Source organism: Bubalus bubalis, chromosome 10 (genome assembly GCF_019923935.1).
Source record: "Bubalus bubalis isolate 160015118507 breed Murrah chromosome 10, NDDB_SH_1, whole genome shotgun sequence".
NCBI classification, from domain to species: domain Eukaryota; kingdom Metazoa; phylum Chordata; class Mammalia; order Artiodactyla; family Bovidae; genus Bubalus; species Bubalus bubalis.
This window is the reverse complement of record NC_059166.1, coordinates 27,424,550-27,447,994: the sequence shown is the minus strand read 5'-3', so window position 1 is coordinate 27,447,994 and position 23,445 is coordinate 27,424,550. Positions and strand designations below refer to the sequence as shown.

General features: G+C 37.2%; 1 protein-coding gene and 1 long non-coding RNA gene across 5 annotated transcripts in view; one reads left to right on the top strand and one right to left on the bottom strand.

Moving 5' to 3' along the window:
* Positions 1–15,794, bottom strand: part of LOC123327668 — a 50,165-nt gene extending 34,371 nt beyond the window's left edge. The window contains exon 1 of one of the 2 annotated variants that reach the window (XR_006542307.2): positions 15,672–15,794. This is a non-coding gene — a long non-coding RNA (uncharacterized LOC123327668). Of the gene's footprint in view, positions 1–15,095; positions 15,386–15,671 lie in introns of those variants that run through there. The other variant, XR_006542306.2, reaches the window with a different exon arrangement.
* Positions 1–23,445, top strand: part of ECT2L (epithelial cell transforming 2 like) — a 74,655-nt gene that overhangs the window by 27,944 nt on the left and 23,266 nt on the right. For all 3 annotated transcript variants that reach the window (XM_025295008.3, XM_044924169.2, XM_044924168.2), the window contains 9 exons: positions 2,078–2,240; positions 7,530–7,782; positions 8,581–8,749; positions 9,468–9,606; positions 11,413–11,581; positions 12,229–12,357; positions 17,951–18,043; positions 19,598–19,780; positions 21,218–21,321. In XM_025295008.3, the coding sequence (XP_025150793.3) occupies positions 2,078–2,240; positions 7,530–7,782; positions 8,581–8,749; positions 9,468–9,606; positions 11,413–11,581; positions 12,229–12,357; positions 17,951–18,043; positions 19,598–19,780; positions 21,218–21,321 (1,402 nt within the window). The remainder of the gene's footprint in view (positions 1–2,077; positions 2,241–7,529; positions 7,783–8,580; positions 8,750–9,467; positions 9,607–11,412; positions 11,582–12,228; positions 12,358–17,950; positions 18,044–19,597; positions 19,781–21,217; positions 21,322–23,445) is intronic.

Sequence of the window (23,445 nt, the reverse complement as noted above, 5' to 3'; positions counted from 1 at the left end):
TCCAGGCAAGAATACTGGAGTGGGTTGCCATTTCCTTCTCCAATGCATGCACGCAAGCTAATCTCTTCAGTCATGTCTGACTCTTTGCGACCCTATAGACAGCAGCCCACCAGCCTCCTCCATCCACAGGATTCTCTAGGCAAGAATACTGGAGTAGGTTGCCATTTCCTTCTCCAAGTATAATAGGAAAATATATTATACATTATGCAAATAGTAAGCATATAAAAGTAGGATGGCAACATTAATATCAGACAAAATGGACTTCAAGACAAGGAATGTTACCAGAGTGATAAAGATGGGCATTTTATAGTGAGAAGAGTAACAATTCATCAAGAAGTCACAACAATTATAAATGTTTATGTACCAAATAACAGAGTTTGAAATTACACGAAACAAAAACTGACAGAATAGAACCAAAGAAAAGGAAATTAGTTTGAATATAGAAGACCTGAGCAATCTTCTCATTCTCCTAGAACTAACATTTATAGAAAACTAGACATAACAATTTCCAAATATATGTTTTTTTATGAGCAAAGTAACATTTATCAAGATGCATTATTTCCTAGTCCACAAACTAAGACTCAAACATTTCAAAATTCTTGAAATTTTATTAAGTATATTCTTTAACAACAATGCAATAAATCTGGGGATTGATAAAAATAAGATATCTAGAAAATCCCCAAATATTTAGAGATTAACATCACTTATAAATAACCTATGATCAAATAAAAATCACAAGAGAAATTAGAAAATATTTCAATGTTGAATGACAATGAAAATACAACATGGCTAAAGTGGACTGCAGTACAGCTTAGAGGGATAATATAATGTAAATATTTTTGTTAAAGAAAAAAACAATTTAAAATTAACAATCTAAATTTCCACCTTAAGAAAAGGGGGGAAAAATATAGCAAACTATACCCAAAGTAAGTAGAAGGAGAGAATTGATGAAGAATGGAAATCAGTATAATAGAGAACAAACAATAGAGAAAAACTATGAAAACAAAAACTGGTTTGTTATAAATAGTAACAAAATTGATGAACTCCTAGAAAGAGTAATCAAGGAAAACAGAGAGAGGAAATGTAAATTAGTAATATCAGGAATATAAAATTGGATGTTGCTATAGATTCTATAAACATCTAAAAAATATAAAATTATCAATAATTTTTTACTAATAAGTTAATTTAAATAGTTGTATAGATTATATATACATGGTACATGAATTGAGACAGTTTACTGCTCTCTTTCCAATACATATACCTTTTATTATTTTCTTCCCTTGTTGAACTAGCAAGTATCTCTATCCCATGGTAAAGTAGTGAGTGTAGACAATCTTGCTTTGTCAAGAGGAAGACATTTACTATTTCACAATGAAGTGTGATGGAGCTATAGGTTTTTATTCTAATTGCATTGGGAAATTATTGCAGGCTTTTACTTGCATGAGTGATATTATCTAATTTATATATTTAAAAGGAGAAGGCAATGGCACCCCACTCCAGTACTCTTGCCTGGAAAATCCCTTGGATGGAGGAGCCTGGTAGGCTGTAGTAACCACTTGGGCTACTGTGTGGAAAATTGGCTCTAGGAAGACTGGATTGGAAACAGTGAGGCAATCAGGAGGTGGCTGCACTCGCCCAGGAGAGAGGTGGTGGTTCTCTGAACAGAAAAAAGGCAGTGGAGGTTGAGAGAAGTGGCTGTGTTGGGGCATATATTTTGGGGGATGTCTATTTGTAGAGCTGGCAGGACTTGTTGATTTATTGAATTTGGGTAAAGAAAAAACCCAGATTTACATTGTATACAAACATGTTTATTTCAGAATTTTTTTCCCCTGTGAATTTTAGATATTGATTTATATTGATAATATATAATTTTGTATTGATAATTCATTTTCCTCTTTAGAATGGACCATTGAATGTGGATACAATATTCTTAAAAATCTAGCCATATGTTATTTAGGACTTAATTTTTTTAAAGGTAGAATATTAGAGAAAGAACAGTGACCAATATTTATACAGGATTTTTAATCAATTTAAAATTTTAGTGTTCTGAACTAAATTTCTGTATTTTTCTTTTTAGGGTTATCCAAGACTGGTTTTCAGAAAGGATGCAAGTGGCCAAAGTGGATTTCTCTACAGTGTTACCACGCTTCATTTCTCTATATATCTTTTCCTTTCTGAATCCAAAAGATTTGTGTGCAGCTGCACAAGTCAGCTGGCCCTGGAAATTTTTGACTGAACAGGTTTACCATTTGTCACTTCCTAGTAATAGGACTCAGATATAACTGTCATCTGTAATGAGGCAATGAGGGTAGCTCCTGTCCCTGAAAATAATAATTGAGGGTGTCTGAACCATAATTAATTTATCCTTAAGAGAAAAAATAGGGAATTTTTTTATGGGGAATTATATTTAATGGGGGAATTAAATACAGTAATTTATTTTATAAGTCAGGGGATATAGACTATTCTAATAATTCATATAATTCTGATAATCTTTAAATAGTCAATTTAGTTATTTAGAAAATAATTTATCTTGGTTAAGAAGTCCAATATTTTGTGAAAATTTATTTAAGATTTGGTTTTAAATGATATTGTTTAAGTCATGATAACCCACCTTAAAAATTGCTTTACAACCACAACTTTAACTGCTCTTTCTTTGGCTAACCTCTGTTGAAGAATATAAAACTAGATCTTCTACATCTGCTGCCATTAATTCTGCCTCTGGGATGTTTATCTCTTTACTTTTAAAAGACTTAATGGAATGTAATAATCGGCATACTTTAAATACAAATTAATAATTTACTCCTTTAACTTGTACAAACTTTCCAGGATGGACTTACGTTGATATTCTGATCTCACAGAATACCTGGCTGTCCATGGAGGGGCCACATGAAAAGCCAACTGTGAGCCCTGGATTTATAGCATTTGTGAATCCAGGTTTAGTGTTCCCATGGTATAGTGTTTCCTCTTTTTTTGCTTTCAACCTTTCTCTGTCCTTACATTTAAGGAACATTCTTATAAGCAGAATATGGTAGTGGTTTTCTTTTACCACTTGACAATCTTTAACTTTTACTTGGAATCATTTAGTCTGTTCACGTTTATGTAAATACTGATATATTTGGGCTTAAGTCCACCATTTTACTATTTTTATTTACTATTTACTATTTTGTTTTTCTGTCTTCCTTTAGGATTAACTTAAGTATTTCTTAGATTAATTGTAAATTCTTTAGCAGTTCTTTCATGGCTACCATAGAGATTACAGCACTTATCCTAGGGTTATTTTACTACCTCTGAGATAATGCAAGCATAGAACTCTTTAACTCCATTTGCTTCCCTGCTCAGTTTCTATGCTTTTGTTCTCAAACATTTTAATTTTACACATAAACACATATAAAATACACAAATATACATTAAAATATGTATTATATGTAAATATATAGTAATAAGTATAAATATACTTTATAATATCTCTATTATATATAAAATATATACATACCTCATGAATATTTATAACTGTTTAATAGTCAATATTTATTTACAAGTAAACTTTTTCTGCTATACTTCATACCTTTCTGCATCTCTGATTTCCCTACAGGGTTCAATTTTTTATGAATTCTCTTTAATATTTCTTTTAGTACAGCTTTACTGACAGATTCTCTCAGTTTTTGTCTGAAAATATCTTTATTTCCCCTTCAAATTTGAAGGATATTTTCACTGGGAATTTGAACTGTAGGTTGGTAATTAATTGTTTATTAGAAATTTGAAAATGTTCCATTGTTCTCTGGCTTTCATAATTTTCTTGAAAAGTAGGGGGTTTTATTGCTGGTCCTTGAAAGGTAGTTTCTGTTTTCTCTAGCTTCTTTTAGGATCTTTTTCTCTGTCTTTGGTTTTCTGCAAGTAAGATCCCCTGGGGGAGGAAAGGACAACCCACTCCAGTATTCTTGCCTGGGAAATCCTATGGATAGAGGAGGCTGATGGGCCACAGTCCATGGGGTTGCAAAGAGTCAGACACAACTTAGTGACTGAGCAACATGCACAGAGGGGTGTATGCGTGTGCATGTGTGAATTTATCCTGTTTTGTATTTGGCACTGATTTATAAATTGGGGATTTTATGTCTTTTATCAACTTTGCAAAGCTCTAAGATTCTGTCTGTTCATATATTGCTTTTGCTCCACTTTTTCTTTTTTTCTTCTGGGTTTCAATTTATTACATTGATTCACCATGTCCCATAAGGTTCATATTCTTCTATGTGTCTTTTCCATTGTTCTGGCTTTCAGTGTTTCAGTCTGGATTTTTCTTCTGGCTTAGCTTTCAGTGTACTAATTATCTTTTTCAGTTCAGTTCAGTCGCTCAGTCCTATCTGACTCTTTGCGACCCCATGAACTGCAGCACGCCAGGCCTCCCTGTCCATGGCCAACTCCCGGAGTTCACCCAAACCCATGTCCATCGAGTCAGTGATGCCATCCACCCATCTCATCCTCTGTCCTCCCCTTCTCCTCCTGCCCTCAATCTTTCCCAGCATCAGAGTCTTTTCAAATGAGTCAGTTCTTCGCATCAGGTGGCCAAAGAATTGGAGTTTCAGCTTCAACACCAGTCCTTCCAATGAACACTCAGGACTGATCTCCTTTAGGATGGACTGGCTGGATCTCCTTGCAGTCCAAGAGACTCTCAAGAGTCTTCTCCAACACCACAGTTCAAAATTATCTTTTTAGCTGGATTCTAATTTGCTTTTAAACTTGTCCCTTGAGTTCTAAATTTGTTATTATATTTTTCAGTTTTAGAGTGTTGGTCTGATTACTTTGCCAAAATTTTCCACCCAGCCATTTAATTTCTTAAGTGTATTAACTACAAGTTTTTTTTTTTTTTAAGTTCGTGCCTGATAATTAACAACTTTTGGATCTCCTGAGGGTCTCTATTTACTAAAAAACAAGAAACAAACAATTCTTGTCTTTTTTGTGTGCTTGCTATTTTTGGTTGAGTACCAAATATTTCATATAAAAAATTGATACAATAATTTGAGTCTCCAGATGATGTTATCTTCCTTCAGAGAGAACTTGCTTCTAGCATTTGGTTAGGCTAGGAATAGCTTATTTAAATCCAATCAGAGGATGAGATATTTCAAAGCTCGTTTCAACCTATTTCTTTGTGATTCTTACTGAAAAGGATCTCAGCTAAAAGCCAGGTGTCGACCATACACAAAAATAAACTCAAATGGATTAAAGATCTCAACGTAAGACCAGAAACTATAAAACTCCTAGAGGAGAACATAGGCAAAACACTCTCTGACATACATCACAGCAGGATCCTCTATGACCCACCTCCCAGAATATTGGAAATAAAAGCAAAAATAAACAAATGGGACCTAATTAACCTTAAAAGCTTCTGCACATCAAAGGAAACTATTAGCAAGGTGAAAAGACAGCCTTCAGAATGGGAGAAGATAATAGCAAATGAAGCAACTGACAAACAACTAATCTCGAGAATATACAAGCAACTCCTACAGCTCAACTCCAGAAAAATAAATGACCCAATCAAAAAATGGGCCAAAGAACTAAATAGACATTTCTCCAAAGAAGACATACAGATGGCTAACAAACACATGAAAAGATGCTCACCATCACTCATTATCAGAGAAATGCAAATCAAAACCACTATGAGGTACCATTTCACACCAGTCAGAATGGCTGCGATTCAAAAGTCTACAAGTAATAAATGCTGGAGAGGGTGTGGAGAAAAGGGAACCCTCTTACACTGTGGTGGGAATGCAAACTAGTACAGCCACTATGGAGAACAGTGTGGAGATTCCTTAAAAAACTGGAAATAGACCTGCCTTATGATCCAGCAATCCCACTGCTGGGCATACACACTGAGGAAACCAGAAGGGAAAGAGACACGTGTACCCCAATGTTCATCGCAGCACTGTTTATAATAGCCAGGACATGGAAGCAACCTAGATGTCCATCAGCAGATGAATGGATAAGAAAGCAGTGGTACATATACACAATGGAGTATTATTCAGCCACTAAAAAGAATACATTTGAATCAGTTCTAATGAGGTGGATGAAACTGGAGCCTATTATACAGAGTGAAGTAAGCCAGAAAGAAAAACACCAATACACTATACTAACGCATATATATGGAATTTAGAAAGATGGTAACAATAACCCTGTGTACGAGACAGCAAAGAGACACTGATGTATAGAACAGTCTTATGGACTCTGTGGGAGAGGGAGAGGGTGGGAAGATTTGGGAGAATGGCATTGAAACATGTAAAATATCATGTATGAAATGAGTTGCCAGTCCAGGTTCGATGCATGATACTGGATGCTTGGGGCTGGTGCACTGGGACGACCCAGAGGGATGGAATGGGGAGGGAGGAGGGAGGAGGGTTCAGGATGGGGAACACATGTATACCTGTGGCGGATTCATTTTGATGTTTGGCAAAACTAATACAGTTATGTAAAGTTTAAAAATAAAATAAAATTAAAAAAAAAATGTGCAGATAAGGGTAGAGAGACCACAGCAGGAGACCTTGGTGTTACATGTTAAAGTTTTTGTCAGTATTCTGATTGTGCTTCCTCACATGTAATAGAAGACAGAAGTCAAGTTACAATTGGATTCTGTGATAAAGACTATGAAAAGAATGCCAAAGAAGCAGACTTTTATCCAGTGACGCAGGATTTTATTGCTTGACACAGTTTGTTAAGCAGCCATGAGGCAATTCACAGTCTAGTACTTCTGAGAAATAATGAACCGTGTGTGCTGTGATATCAAATAAATGGAAGTTGGAATTGAAAAAAAAAAAAAAAAAGCCAGGTGTCGTTACCAAGGCTATTCCCCTTTGTGGGCTCAGAATTTTTCCTCTCTTCCTTGCAAGAATCCTTACATCTTAAGATGTTAAGAAGTTCTTAACCTCTTCTAAATCTTTCAGTCATAACTTCCTGCTCTGCTTCTCAGCCTTAGTTTTGCTTTGGAACTGTCAAGTGTCTTGAAGTGAAAAGTGAGACCAATCAGGATATTACTTTTCTGGGTTTCCCTCCTCTAAGGTCTTGGTTTTACAAGTCCTTATTGAATTGGTAGCTTAAGTAATTGTTTTATAGTATTTTGTCTATATATTTGATTAGATAAAACCACATGAAATTTGCTGTTTTCATATCTCAAAACTGGTTGCATATTGGCAGTATTATATAGGTCACTTAAAGTTGTTCCCAGTGCAAAGGTTGGTGTTAAACAAATAACCATACCATCGCTAGAAGCAGAATTCTCAGAATCTGGTGCATATGCTATGGGAGCATTGAATAAGTGTACAAAGATGACTAATACATATATTCATATAAAATATACATGTTCATCAAATAATATTTTTCCTATGGAGTAAGGTATGCATCTTATTTCTCAGAATCAAGTTTAGATGGCAAGTCAACTGCACTAAAAATCTCAATGTAATAAGAAAAAATTATCTATGTGCCTAAAAAGATTATTACTAGGAAACGGTCATTGCAACTCATCTTTCTCATTTCTTTTTCTGAAGGATTGCTTATGGATGCCCAAATGCATGAAGTTTGGATGGTTTCTGCCCTATACACCAACAGATAATGAGTACGGTGCTTGGAAACACCATTACATTGCTTGTGTGTCCAACTTAGATTGGCTAACCCCTAGGGAAGCCGCTGCTGTTTATGGGACTCTGAATGAACCCAAAACAGAAGATGAAGAGCTACAGGAGAGGCAAAGAGAAAGGTGCCTAAGGAAAATAATTTGGGAGAAAATTGCACTACATAAGAGTGAGTGGCATTTTACAACTTTATGTCTTAGCCAAGTATTGTAGAAACCAATGGATTTATATACAAATTCCCACAGAAAAGGATAGCACCGTCTTCTTGAAATAGCCTATAGGAGGCATTCTTTAAAGTATGTCAGGGAAAGCTCTCTGTTCTTTACTATTAACTAAGAAAAGCAAAAAGATTTCCAATGAAATATGTAAAGTTAAATGCCAGTGCCTCCATGAGACTAAAGATAAGGAGAGAGAAGCATAAGCACAGGCAAAAGCAAATAAATACATGCAGGACAATTCAGAAGACAACATAGGAAAAATGAAAATGGAAATGGAAGCAAGAAGAATGACTTTTTTTTTTTTTAAGGTGAAAAGGGAGTAGGGATGAGACATGCTCTTAGCTAAGCCCTCTGATGTGCGCAGTATGTAATTAGCAAACCTGATCTGAGTTCTCCCATCTTGCTTTTTCACTGACTCACCCTCTGTGAGACTGTAACAAATAGGAAATTTACTTGAAGCCAAGAAGAAAGGCAAAAATGATGTGAAGCCTACAAATTGATGAACTGGTTTCTACAAGAAAAGAGTTGCTTATTCTCTGAGCTTTGTTTCTTGACCTGAAGTGACTGGTAACTTGCAGCTACAGAGCGGAGAGGATAAGAGAACCAAAGAGAGTCTGTAAAATGGCTGTAATTACTGCCATCTGGAATACTGCCCTGGTACAGCTTTAATTTTGATGGCTTTATCTGTGTAGACTTGGCTGGGAGAAGCTTGAAGTAAACAGCCAAGCCTGCTGCTGTTTGTTTTTCAGAGGAGTTGTTCAAAGTTCGACCCCCTTGGGTGAGTGGAACACACTGCTCTAGATTGTTCAAATCCAAATGCCAACCACGTCTCTCCCAGACTGCGAGGGATCGAGTGGGATTACACGAAACTTTGGAGAAACAGCTTGTTTTGTCATCTTTAGAATCTTTGCCCAAGCGGTAAGCAAACCTTCATCTGCTGAAGGTTCAGCACCTTCCCATGATACCAAGAATTCATTCTAGAATAATTTAGCTAACATGCAGTGGTCTTGTATAAATCACTCTTATCCTATAAAATAGCAATAGAAATAGTTCCTTAATCTTCAACAACAGTGGTCTTGAACATGCTTTCTGAAGTAAATATGTAACATTCAAAATTTACATTTCACATATTCTTAACCCTGCAAAGAAGCTATATTGTGGATGTAGCAGTTTTTCTGTGTAAAGTTATTGAGCAAAAATAATATTTTTCCAGAATTATTTTTTTTAATGGAGTAAGTATATCTGAATGGTTGTGGGGATGAGGCGGCTGTAGAAATAATGGACATTATTTGAAAAAACTTAGGGAAATTTAAAATATCTTGGCTGCTTCCTTTTCAACTGTTGTTTTGAACCCTTTAGTATGTCAGTACATTGGTTTTAAGTGCCCTACAAAATTTCCAAGAACACATTCTAGCATCCCATGAAGACAGGAGGAGACACCCAGTGGGCAGCTTTGGCCCCACTCACCCAGGAGTCCCCTTTGCTGACATACCTGAAAACCACAGGGAGAGACCGAGGGCCTGAAGCCGCTTGCCTTGTACAGAGAACTGATGCCCAGAGGACACAATGGTGCTCACTTATCAAAGTCAAACTAGAGAAAATAAAAACTTCACTTTCCCCCCTCTTATCCTTATAGAAGCAACATTTCTGGATGCCATTCCTACCCTTTATTATCAAAGAAAAATTGGCGTGGAGTTTATAAAAATGACAGCGGTTCTTCAAATGCTCTCCAGCCACACTTCATATTAATATCATCTTGGATTCCTGCATATGAGGTACAGTGGGTTAGGAGGCCAGTCCTTCTCTGAATTGGGTTTTTTAATCTCCCCTAGAGTAGACGTATGGCAATCTTTTGGTCACCATGTGTATGAAAATGATTCATCTCCTAAAAGGAAAGCTGTCTGATCTAAGTGGAAATGTACAGACCCAAACAGTTTTAAAAATCAGAAGCAATAAAAATAACCATAAATCAAAATTATTTTCTTAAAGTATTAAAGGCCCAACTGCCTTGCTTTTAGAGGTCCAATAAATTTTTGTTGAATTCAATTTTTTGCCCCTAATCCATAAAAAAGCAAAGTGATACAAATTATTTTAAAATTTCTTTGGAATGACTAAGGAATTTAATAATATCCTGTAACTAGCATCTCTAAAAAGAAAACTGTCAGAAATCTATTTTGTGATCTACTTAATGAAGGTGACTTTAAATGAAAATATGCTCTTTCTATAATGAAGTTATATATTTTAAATTTTAATGTGAATAAGAAAAAAGAAGCACAAAGAAGACATAGGAAGCATGTATACTGAGTAGGCATGTATATGTACATATGCATGCATTAATACACACATAGGCATATATATAAAGGATGGCATTAGTAGACTGTATTTCTTGGCTTACTTAGAAAGTTCTTGCAAAAAATTCTTATTTGTAAGAAAATGGTTGCTTTCAAGGTATGAAATCACTTCACTGCTGAACATCTAGGAATTGACTTTGATCATTTACAACAGGCTAGCTTAATGGATCCATATGAAAGCAAGATCAGAGTTTGATCTCCATGTGGGCCGTAGATAGTTTCTCTAATGTTTAAAAATACCTCATGCTGGGCACAGAGGATAACTGATGACAGAGTAAGAGTAAATAAAGTGGAATTGAATAAATCCATGATCCTGTTTGTCCCCTTTATGTATGCCAGACTCATGAATGTAATGGAGGTTTAGGTAAAAACCATGAAACCATGTGGTAGTTCTCTATTGAGTTGAACTGTGATCTCCAGAAAGTGGCATGAAGTTTTGGGAAAAATCAGTGCCTTCAATGACTTTCCAACCTGACTGCTGCTAAGGAATTAACTTTATCAAAGTGAAAATTTATTTGGTTGATTGTTGAATTCAAAGAACAGTGGTTTTATCATTTATTTAATACTAAATAAATATTTAGTATTGATTACTATTTATAAATACTTAGTATTTAGTATTAATACTAAATAAATATTGATCATTCAAAAATTTATAATTAAGAGGAAAACAAAATCTATTTAAGAAGTCCATTACAAAATTACATAATTTTTTACTTTAGTGTATGTGTCACTGTGCATGGGTGTGTACAAAGATAAAAAACTGGAAGAAAATAATTCATTAGTGTTTCTTTGAGTGGTGGAGTTACAAATGCACTCAAATTTCCCATTAGAAAAGAAACAAAATAATTTTTAAAAGAAACGTGATGGAGAAAACTTATCATCTTCCTCCTATAATTTCTGAAGAAAAACAATAGTCTTCAAAAATCACAGATTACATAGTCACTGTTTTTTATTTATTAAGGAGTATTCTAAAGTAACAGGCTTCCCTGGTGGCTCAGATGGTAAAGAATCTGCCTATAATGCAGGAAACCTGGGTTTGATCCTGGGTAGGGAAGATCCCCTGGAGAAGGAAATGGCAACCCACTCCAGTATTCTTACCTGGAGAATTCCACAGACAGAGAAGGCTTGTGGGCTACAGTCCATGGAAGCGCAAAGTCGGACATGACTGAGTGAGTGACACATTCTAAAGTAATGGGCTTTGGTTCCTACTGGTCTGGTTTTGTTTTCTAGATGGTGGCAAACAGTGTTAGAGCAGGTATCATTTCTGTGGTGTATGAACACAGTGGCCTAACCTTGGAGACCCTACTTTATCTCATAGAAAAAGCTCTAGATGGGCAGATGGCACAGAGTGTGGGAATATTCAGTGACGGAGATAGCAGAGAAATCAACTTACTCCAAGGTAAGACTGGGGATTGGGAAGAAAAATTTGCACTGAGGTAGTGTTTGTCCACAATTTAAGGAGGTTGATATCCTAGCTCAAAGCAAGCAGGCAGGAGGAGTTCCTTCTTACTCTTTTCTTTCTTTACTGGGGCTTAGGAAGGCAGTCTCCAGGACTCCTTTAGAAATCGGTGCAGACACATGCAGACTAGCTGAATCATCACATTCAATTCCCAGGGGGTGAAAGGTACAGTGAAGTTTCCCATGCCTGGGAGCGTTACTTCTGCTCTCGAGGACTTATTTATTGACTGACAATCCTGGGAAACATTTCCACTTTGGAACTTGGTTGCAAAGTCCCAGGACTTGACTGGCCATTGACCAGCCATGTTGTGAGCTGGTGACTCACACTGCTGCCCCACGGAAGCAGAGACACAATGTCCTTAACCTAAGCACTCAGTGTCTAATAAATCCAGGACAGGAGGAGAGTGTTGTCATGTTGGAGTTCAGTGGTACCTTCTGTGGTCCTAACATGGGGCCATCATTGAAGCAGAGATGCCCTGCAGATCTTGGCCTTACAAGCAGATGTTGGCTTTTTGAACCTCTGTATTTTCACAACACAAACTGCTAAGAGCTTCTGTTAATGTGACATTTTTATTTCCTCCCCCTCAGGCTATAAAATTGGTATTAAAAATTTATTGAGGCCTGAAGTGAGAGACTTCTGGGAAAAATTAGGAAGCTATGTGGCCCCCAAAGAAGAAGGGGGTCACGTGGACCTCTTTGTACCACTTGGAGCATCAGGTCAGTTTTGAGAGGTAGTGGTCATACCTACTTTGTGATGATATTTCATGGATTTATAAAATGTTCTCAATTCAAATAACTAAGTTACATTTATTTTTTATTTTTCTCATTATACTTCACATATTCAGATATTTACGGGGAAAGGACATCAAGGCTAGTGGTCGGAGTAACCTGTCCCTAAAGAAATAGTCATTAGTGGTAAAAGCTAACCAGAAAAATTATTTCTGTTTCTTCTGGAAAACACACTAAAATCAGCCTCCACAGTACAGGTGAAAATGCCAGACCAGCATTGGGACCATCATCAGCCTGTATGAGGAAACTTTCCCTGTTGGGTTCAGAATCTGGAAGGAGTGGGCATGAACTTGGTGACCAGGGACCTGGACTTGAATTCCATTCATGTGACTTGAGCTGTGTGGTCTTAGGCAAGTTTGTGGACCTCTGTTTCCTCATATGAAAGTTAGGATAATAGTACCTTACCTTATTGGACTTGTGAATATCAAAATACATATAAAATACTTAAATGTTGGAGTATTTAAAAATGATGATGTGCCTTGTAAAGATGAGTGTGGTAACTTATCATTTTCAGTGCCTAATATCAGCCATATTTAACATAAAAGCTCTGCTTTCATGAATTCATGGGCTGTTTTTTTGTTTATTTCTTTGTTGTTGTTTTTTAGCCAAGCAGAACATGGGAAAGGAAGTGTGGAATTAAAGTTTCTCAAACTGTTTCTTGCTACCCATTCCTTAGGGAACTTAAATTTAGTTCTTAATCCTTAGATTTCATTGGACTATTCAATACATACAAAGCATGACTCTGGCAGGATTTCTCTAGGCAAAGGAAGTATAGGAAGGAGCTTAAATAAAAATGAAGTACAAATTATTGTTAAAAATAGTTTTTACAATTACTACAAGTATATAATCTCAATTATGTAGAACATAGGGACAGACAACTCTAGGAGCAAATATAGCACACTATCCCTATCTCTAGATCTGTTATTTCAGATTTTCTTTTAAAATCAATTTGAAAAGGGTAAGTTACAAAGAATGTGGAAGGTGTGACCCCAATGTTTAAAATCTGTGTATGTGACAGGGAGGGTGGTGGGTGTGTGTATAAGAAGGGTTTGGAAGCATATATACCATCATGCTGACTACAGTTGGATAATATTAGTGAGTTTTCCTTTCTTTTATATTTTCCTTTTTCTTTGATCTTTTTTTGGTCTTATTTTCTGTAGTGAACTATATTACTTTTAAAAGGAGACCAAAACAAATTTTTTAATGGGAGTAGGGGAAAAAAAGGATGTTAAAAAGTAACGTATTGAAAGGCAAAGAGAATATGGGCAAAAGGGGAAAAGAACAGTAGATTTAGTGACACAAAAATGGTCTCAAGTGAAACTTAATGGTACGCAAACAATAGATTTCCCATTGCCATTCTGGGCCCCCAGGTCATAGCTGAACTTCCTATCAAATATAATTTCTCCTGGGTGAACCATCGAGACCCTGGTTCAGTCAGAAGGCCCTGGCTTCTCAGTCAAAAATCTTCCACCACCTCAGGAATCACTCTGGAGCCTGTCAGCCCTGTGGCTGTACCACCTCTGAAATCCTGATCTTAAGCATTTTTCTCTGAGTACCACTTCCAACTTGTGTCCTCAAATATTCCCACTCTATAGGTTCTTTGCCTGAGGATCTCCAATCCACGTACTCCCACTTACTATCACCATGCCTTTGACCTTGGTTCCTTCCTCATTAAACCTAGATTTACTGGTTTGTCATTATCATCTCTCTTGCAAAGAACCTGAACTTCTTTTTTGCTGGCCAAACCCCAGTTTATTTGGCTAAATCCCAATGCCAGTTGGAGAAGGAAATGGCAACCCACTCCAGTGCTCTTGCCTGGAAAATCTCATGGACGGAGGAGCCTGGTAGGCTGTAGTCTGTGGGGTCATAAAGAGTCGGACATGACTGAGTGGCTTCACTTTCACGCATTGGAGAAGGAAATGGCAACCCATTCCAGTGTTGTTCTTGCCTGGAGAATCCCAGGGACGGGGGAGCCTGGTGGGCTGCCGTCTATGGAGTCACACAGAGTCAGACACGACTGAAGTGACTTAGCAGCAGCACCAGCAGCAATGCCAGTTAGAACACAACCTTCTGCGTAATCTATGCCTGCCAGTGAAGCAGCTGAAGACTGTTGGAAAGAGTAATACAACTGTTCTTACTGATCTAACTTTAATGCCATAAATACCAAATGGGATTGGAGCTCTGATAAGCAATCCTACCACATTTCCTTGGTAAATTCATTTTCCCACTCTTTAATGACTGTCACCCCTCCTCCTCTTTAGTCAATCTTTCAATAACCCTCTCTCTCACTTGTTGATTTCACCATTTACTTCCCTAAGGAAACCCCTTAATATACCTCCCACCACAAAAACCACCATCTATCCAACCTCTTACATTCATCCTGTCTTCCCTTCTGTTACGGTGAAAGAAGCACCCCTGCTTGAATCAAACATCAGCTACTCCACTTGGACCCTGGATTGCACCGCCTTGCACCTTCTCAAGACATCACTCCTATGCTCAATCCACCTCCAGAGCCTCAATCCTCTCTCTATTGGGTTAATCCTATCAGATCAAGAATACCTGTAGTAGCTCCTCCACTCCCCCTCCCCCTGAGAGACCATAAACTTTCTCTCACATGAGTTGACTATACCAATGGTTCTCAAGTTTTTGATGTGTATTTGACTTACCTAGAGGACTTGTCGCAATCCACATTGCTGGATCCCACCCAAGTGTTTCAGATTCAGGTCTGGCATGGGAGCTGAGAATTTGGTGATGCTGATGCTGCTGATCCCAGAGCCACACTTGGAGGACTACTGGTATAGTTCAGAGGTCCCCAACCTTTTCGGCAGCAGGGACCAATTTTGTGGAAAACAGTTTTTCCATGGACCAGAAGTGGGCGTTTGGGGATGATTCAAGCATATTACATTTACTGTGCACTTTGCTTCTAATCTAATGCTTTCACTAATCTGACAGAAGGTACCAGTCCACAGCCGAAAGGTTGGGGATCTCTGGTCTAGCTGACTGCTTCTACCTTCCTCATCTCTGACTTGCCCACCTCCCAAGCTCCTCGAAGTGGTCTCAGTCTACCAAAGCCACTTTTGGAAGACTATAAAAGACTCCCATGTGCCCAAATCCAGCTGTCCCTTCTCCATCTGCACCTTGCCCTGACCTCTCAGTGGCGTTTGAGGTGGATGAATACTCCTCTTCAAAACTCTTCTTCCCTTGATTTCCCTAATACCACCGACTCCTTGTTTTCCTCCTACCTCAGCAGTCTGTTCCCCTCAGTCTCCTTTGCCGGCTCCTTCTCTTTGGTGAGGCCTGTAAATGTGTCCCGGGCTTGATCCCAGACTCACTAATTTTCCATGGCTACACTCTTCCCTTAGGGAGTCTCATTTATTCCTGTGACTCTACGTTCAATCTGGATACTGAAGACTCCCAAATTTATGTCTCCATCTCTGAAATCTCTCAGCTGTAAACTCATCTAGCTTTTACTTGACATCTTCATGTGGGTGTTTAGTTTGCATGGCTAAGAGGCATCTCAAAGTTCACACACCTGAAACAGATTCTTGATTCCCTTGTATCACAAACCCACCCCTTTCCCAGAATTTCTCACTTAAGATCGCATTATTCACAAGTTACTGATAAGCCAGAAACCTAAAACTCTTCTTTTTTTGGTGTTACTTACGAATTGTAAGCACTTTTATTAAGGTATAGTTGACATGAAGTATTTAAAGTGTGTAATTTGATAAATTTTGACATATCTACATGCCATGTGAAACCATAAAAGTTAAGATAATGAACACATTCATCATCCCCCAAAGTTTCTTCCTGCCACCTTGCGATTTCTCATTTTGCTTCTCCACTCCAACCAGAGGCAACCACTGAGCTCACAATGTATTAGTTTGTATTTTATAAAATTTTCTGTAAATGGAATAATATGGTGCATTTTTTTGGTCCGGCTTCCATCACTCCAGATATTTTAGATTCATCCATGTCATGCTGGTATCAATGGTTCATTCCTCTTTACTACTGGGAATGATTATATTGTATAGTTATACCACAATGTTTATCCATTCACCTGTTGATAGATATTTGAGTTCTTTCCAGTTTAAGACTTATACAACCAAAGCTGCTGTGAACATATGCTTTCATTTCTCTTGGGTAAATAAATACCTAGGAGTGGAATCACCGGTTTATATGATAGGTGTATGTTTAACTTAAAAAAAAAAAAAACCCAGCCAAACTGTTTCAAAGTGGTTATGCCATTTTAGATTTCCACTCCAGCTACCCAACACTCCAACACTTGGTAAGGTCAGTCTTCTTAATTTGAGCCATTGAAGTGTGTCCTGATATCTCTTCATGGTTTTAATTTGCATTTCTCTAATGATCAGTGATGCTAAGCTTCTTTCAACTTGTTTATTTGCCATTTGTCCTCCTTGGTGAAGTGTCCGTTCAAATCTTTTGCTCATTTTAAAATTTAGGGTTTTTGGCTTTTTACTGAGATATCTTTGTATATTCTGGGAAAGTTGTTGCAAATATTTTCTCCCACTCTATGACTTATCTTTTCCTTCTCTGAATAGTTTGTTTTGAAGACAAGAAATTCTTAATTTTGATAAAGTCTAATTTATCAATCTTTATGTTTTATAGATTATGCTTTTGATGTCATATCTAAAAACTCTACCTAACCAAAGATCACTTCTATGATTTCTCCAAAATTATTTATAGTTTTAAGTTTGACATTTGGGTTTGTGATCCATTTGACTTATGCTTTTTTAAAAAAAATAGAATGCCAGGTATAAATTGAAGTTCTTTTTAGAAAAACACATGGCTATCAAATTATTTCAGTACCATTCCTTGTAAAGACCATCCTTTTCCCAGTGGATTTTATTTGCATCTTAGTTGAAATCAGTTGACTATGAATGTATAGGTACTCTTATGAACTTGCTATAATTTCATTGATCTATTTGTCATTGGAAACATTAGACACAAATAAGTGACAGACATCCCAATCTTTCAGCCACAACCATCTTGCTGCAGCAACTGAAACAACTTGGAGTGATCCTTTACTCCTGGACCACAAAGAATTAAAGTACATTACTTATAGTTTCATTTGAAGTAGTTTGATCTATATGCTGTGTCACAGAAGGGGTAAAATTAACACTAAAATTTAACCATTGTATTCCACTGTGTGTTTAACAGTTTTAAAACTATCCTCTTGCAGAAGACTTCGAGTCAGACTATTTTAGAAAATCTGTGTAGACTTTTCTGTCTTTGGCCTAATTCCAAATTTGAAAATAAGCACCAGGTCAAACTGCATCCCTCTTTCTCCTCCCTGTTGTCAACCCTCCTGAATGAAGTGTCTGGACTTGAGCGTTGTGGGATGAACTGTAAAGCGCTGGTGGACTATTTCATGAGGGATCTGAATTGAAGGCAAGACCTACAAGTGACCTTTCTTGGCCAGCTCATTAGTGCTTCTAAGTCGTGTTTAACTGTTATGGCAAAACCTGTGAGTGAACTAATGAAAGTATTTTTGACTGTGCAGAGGCAGGAATAGAAGTTCTTTCTCAGCTGTCTCAACTGACTGGCACATTATTTACTGCTCCCACTGGGATTGCCACTGGCTCTTACCAACATCGTAAGTGTGTATGGGTGCTGACTACTGTGTCCATTGATACCCACCAACTCCAGGATCACCAAGGACAAAACACAGCTAATAACACTGGTTCTGGCAATGTCAATTACTGCCTTTCATTCCTACTGTGAAGGAGTGCTATCACTTCCCAAACTAGTTCATTTCTCATCACTCTGTCATTTGCTTATAAGGGAATTATTACAAATATCTGCTTCAAACCATCATTTGCCAAAATACCAGCTTTAACAGTTAAACAAAGATGTAGCTGATCTAGAGAAATGATAAGTACAGAGCACAATTCTCTTCATAAAACATTATCAATGTGCTTTCATTTGGAAAAATGAATTGGAGCTATAAGGAGCTAGTGAAGGGGCTGGCTCAAGTTTCATTGCAGTAGCATTAAGGGAGAGGAAGAACAAACAGAAATTACACTTGAAAGCAAAATTTCATTTAGATACTAAAGCTGCAACTATTGGATCAAAATGTAACATTGTCTGACCAACATGAGTGAAATTGCTTTGCTATAATAATGTTAATCATTTTCTCCTTTCAAACTCTCTCACTTCCTATCAAACAGGAATGGGAGTGATGTAAAACTATATAAAGCATTACTTCTCTAATCCTGAATGCTAAGTGCCTTTCAAGACAGGAAAGCTGGAATCATGGGGAGACTTGTAAGGGAGAAGATTCATGATGATACAACAAAAAGCACACTGACCTAATACGGCTTTGTAGCAGAAGTTGCTTGTTAATTTTAGTTTACATAGCAGCAGTGTCCAATGAGAGCATATTTGGCCCCATTCAGGGAGGAAATCAGCCTGGCAGAGATAACAGGGTGTAGACACTGCAGTTATAAAATGGGTTTTCATCTTTTTCTCCTCTGTCTCTTCTTCCTCTTTTTCCCACTCTTTTTCTTCTCATTCTAGAACATGTTACAAATAGTTTCATGTTTATCAGCAAAAAATGTGGAAATAAGAATGAAACTATCCATTTAGGACAGAAAATCGAATTTCCCTTGGCCCTGTGTCATTCAGTCACTGATTTTCAAGGACAGAAACTTTAAGCACCCATTTCAGTACATGTAGAGATATCTGTAGAGAGAGAGAAAGCAGCTGGACATGATGTAAATAAGATGCAGGGCTGGCTCCAATGGAGATGACTTTTGGATGACATGATGGGGAAACCAGGTAAAATGTGGTTTTCCTGTATTTTTACTTTTTAGGATGTGAACATAAAATAGTATATTCTTATTTGGAAGTCTATTCTGCTTTTGATGCAAAAATCCAGCAGCTATTTAATTTTACTTCAAATACAGTGTAACATGTCAATCTTATCAAAGAGTAGATAGACATTTGAAATTATTCATTTTGTCCTTTTTGAGTTTCTAATTTTACCTTTGAAAGCAGACTATGGGTGTTTATCTTAGTCTTCTAATGAGAAAGGGTAATAAGCCTGATATAAATACAATTAAGAGTATTTTTTTTCCATACTGTAAACAAGAAGAACTCTTTCATTTGAGCTTAAGTCTGTGATACTAAATGCAGAAAATAATGTCAGTTCTTAGTGACTGGCTGGGACCACAGTGGGAAACGGCACCCCCTTCCATCTACTTCAGCGAATCAAAGCTGCAGACATGGACCAGCCTCACCGACTTCCTGGAAGACACCTTGAAATCAGTAAGGAAACAACTAAGTCCTCTCTTCAAGGAGTTGCAGAAGAACATCAGTGGCAGGATGATAGGTAAGAACTGTTGCTACTTCTGTTGCTGGTTAATTATGAAGCTTGTCACATATCCAAAGTGAATACAAATGTACGAATGCAGAAGTAAAAAACTGTTTATTGTCTTTGTTTTTCATAGCTTCTTTCAGATATCATGAATATCCACTAAGAACAAATATAGTCATCTTTAAAATGCTGAAGCTAGTTCCTGGTTTCAAATTTTACCATCTTATTAATTCTGTCAGTCAATTGTTTACCTTGGCAAAATTCACTTTGCTAAGCCAGAGAGCTCTGTCCTTTTCCCTCTACAATTTGCTCTCAAAGCACCAACATCCCAGTTAAGCATCTCTTAGACCACAGCACCCATTACTTAAATTGTTCTATAATTAAATTCTATGTATTTTCTTTCTAAAATATTTAATTTGGTGATGGGCTTCATGGACAGGCCTATTGGACATTATTGAATTTGTTTTCACATTTACACTTCTTACTCATGATCCAATTATCACAATAAAGACTCTTGGAAACAATGTCCTGTTTCAACTTTAGATCTTCGTCTAAACCAGTCAGTTCTTCAAAATCAAGTACTTAAAAAAAAAAGTTAGGTTTTTCCTGCATCTTTAACTGCCAACTCATTTTTCTCCCTAGCTCTTCACATGTCACTGAAGCACTGTACCAGTCAAGTCATTATATATCTATGTCTTACTTCTCTCTTCCCTTCCTCTGCCTTGCTCTGTCTACACAAGAGCTGTAACATACAAATATGCATACAGGTATTTCATCTGTCAACATATGCCCATATCTCTCTGCATAAAGCAGGGATTTGTCTTTTTGGTTTTAACTCTACCACATTTAGTAGGTGTTTGGCTAATATTTAAAATTTGTTATGAGGCTATGTTATGGTTATGTTATGGTTCTTTCACAGATATTAACTACTAGAGAGATAAATGAAAAGATTAACAGTAGAAGTGTTTTTTGATCATGTATGTCATAAGGCATGAAAATCAAATGGAAAAAGGTTGCTTTTCAAATCAATGCAAGTTGCTCAAAATATTTTAAAAATATAGGTGTCTGTATGTATGTTTGTATGTTATTCCCTATGGACTTAAAATATTTATGGAATTGAGCACAAAGATAATGCAGAATATAGAAGAGCTTTTGGTGGAATTGAGAATCTAAACTTTATAAGGTTCATTTTTACATGTTCTTTCCCTGTCCAATTTATATATTTTATTCAATATCAACTTTGTCAGAGTGGGTACTTTTTATATGCTACACATTTAGATGCTTTTGCTCATTTTCTATTTTATCTTGATAGATAATCTTCATGGCATAATAGAATTTTTATTCTTAGTCTGCATTTTTATCAACTAACAAGCGACTGTAAGGACTGAGTTTTCTTCTTGATCACATCTCTTAAATAAATTAATTACAAAGCATATGGACTTATATTTACAGGGCAATTTGTATTTGACACCATGAGTGTGGCTAACATTCTGAATAACCAAGAAATCATACAAGCTCTGGCAGATGGATTTATAGAGCTTTCAAAAGAAAATTCTGTAAGTGTTCCTTTGAATAAAATAAGCTACAAAACCCCCAAAACTTAAATTTTAGTGTGCATTTACCACTTTATCCTTTAGGACACAATTCCTCAGAAAAATAGCATCAGTTTATGAAAACAGTCACTGAAAGAGTCTGAACCCAAGAGGTATTATTACACAAAAATAGGAAAATCTTCTCAGTTATTTGATATTAATCATATGGTACACTGTTCTATCTTGTGATTAACTTAAGTCAGAAGTGACTCCTTAAAGAAAAAAAATGTTTAGTGGCTTATATTTCACATAAACATTATTCAACAGTTAAAACAATTAATAGTATGGCAGAAAAACTGAGAAATGGTGAAACCAGCTATAATAGATGAAAGGCAAGGAAGGCTAGATGAGAGAGGAAGGAAAAGAGAAAACAGAACAGAAACATGCAAGTCAGTAATTTGGTTGGGAATAAGCTTAGGGAAAGCCTGAAAAAAATCAGAAGCAAATCTTGAATGCTCTTCCAGAAAAGTCAGTCCACACACTAGGACACAATGAGGGGAGGCAGAATAAAAACATACTCTGCCCTAATATCATAGAAAGGCTCTAGGAAAATAAAATAGTCAACTCTATGTATCCTTGGGTTCTGCAACCATGGGTTCTGCACCCTCAGATTCACCCAACCACATGTTGAAAATATTCATTAAAAAAAATCCCAGGGACTTGCCTGGTGGCTAAGACTTCATGCTGTCAATGCAGGGGACCTAAGTTCGTTCCCTGGTCATGAAACTAGAACCCACATGCTGTAACTAAGACCTGGAGTAACCAATTAAATACATATTTTTTAATTCCAAAAGTTTCAAAAGGTGAAACTTGAATTTAGTCATGCATTGACAACTATTTACATAGTGTTTATACTGTACTAGTGCTATAAGTAATTGAGAGATGATTTAAAGTATATGGGAGGGACTTCCCTGGTGGTCCAGTGGCTAAGACTCTGCACTCCCAATGCAGCGGGCCTGGGTTCAACCCCTTGTCAAGAAACTAAATGCTGAGAGCTGCAACTAAAGACTGAAAATCCCATGTGTGGCAACTAAGACCCGGTGCGGCCAAATAAATGAATAAATATGTAAAGTATATGGGGGTGTTTCCCAGGTAGTGCAGTTGTAAAGAATCAGCCTGCCAGTGCAGGACATGCAAGAGACTTGGGTTCAATTCCTGTGTCAGGAAGATCCCCCAAAGTAGGAAATGGCAACATGCTCCCATATTCTTGCCTAGAAAATTCCATGGACAGAGGAGCCTGGTGGGCTATAGTCCATGGGGTCACAAAGTGAAAGTTGCTCAGTTGTGTGTGACTCTTTTCGATCCCACGGACTATAGCTTACCAGGCTACCCCATCAATGGAATTTTCCAGGCAAGAGTACTGGAGTGGGTTGCTATTTACTTCTCCAGGGCATCTTCCCAACCTGGGGATCGAACCAGAGTCTCCCACATTGCAGGCAGATGCTTTAACCTCTGGGCACACACACCAAAGTATATGGGAGAATGTCCTAGGTTATATGCAAGTACTACACCATTTTACATAAGGGACTTGAGTATCTGAGTATTTTGGTGTCTGCAGAGGTCCCAAAGCAAATCCCCATGCATAAGGAATAATAATTGTTGCAGCCCTCAGTTCAGGGGAAGCTGAGAACAGGACAGGAATGGGGTATTATCAACATACCTGATGCTATATAAGGCTTGCAGTTTCCCAAGAAACAGTTCTCAAATATTTCCCACTGTAGTAATTATACTTTGTGGGGGATTTAACATTGCCTTTGGACACCTTCTCCTTATCCATCATGATTTCAACTTGGCTTCCTGGGTAAGCACCAGACATCTCCTGGGCTCATGGACCAGTGTAAAGCCCGAGGAGTTGCAGGTAGCCATGAATTTCTTCTCTGAAGACTCAACTCTCCAGTGCACTAGCCAACCCTCTCACAGCCCAGCAATAAATGCCCTGGAGAATTCAGCTGATAATATGATCAGGGATGTTCACAGGGATAATTCTGAGGCCCTGAAACTCTCTGCAGTATTCTCAAACACCAAAGAATTATTCAATGTTTGATGTTGGTTCATGGTACTTATGCCACCAAATTATTTTAAAATAAC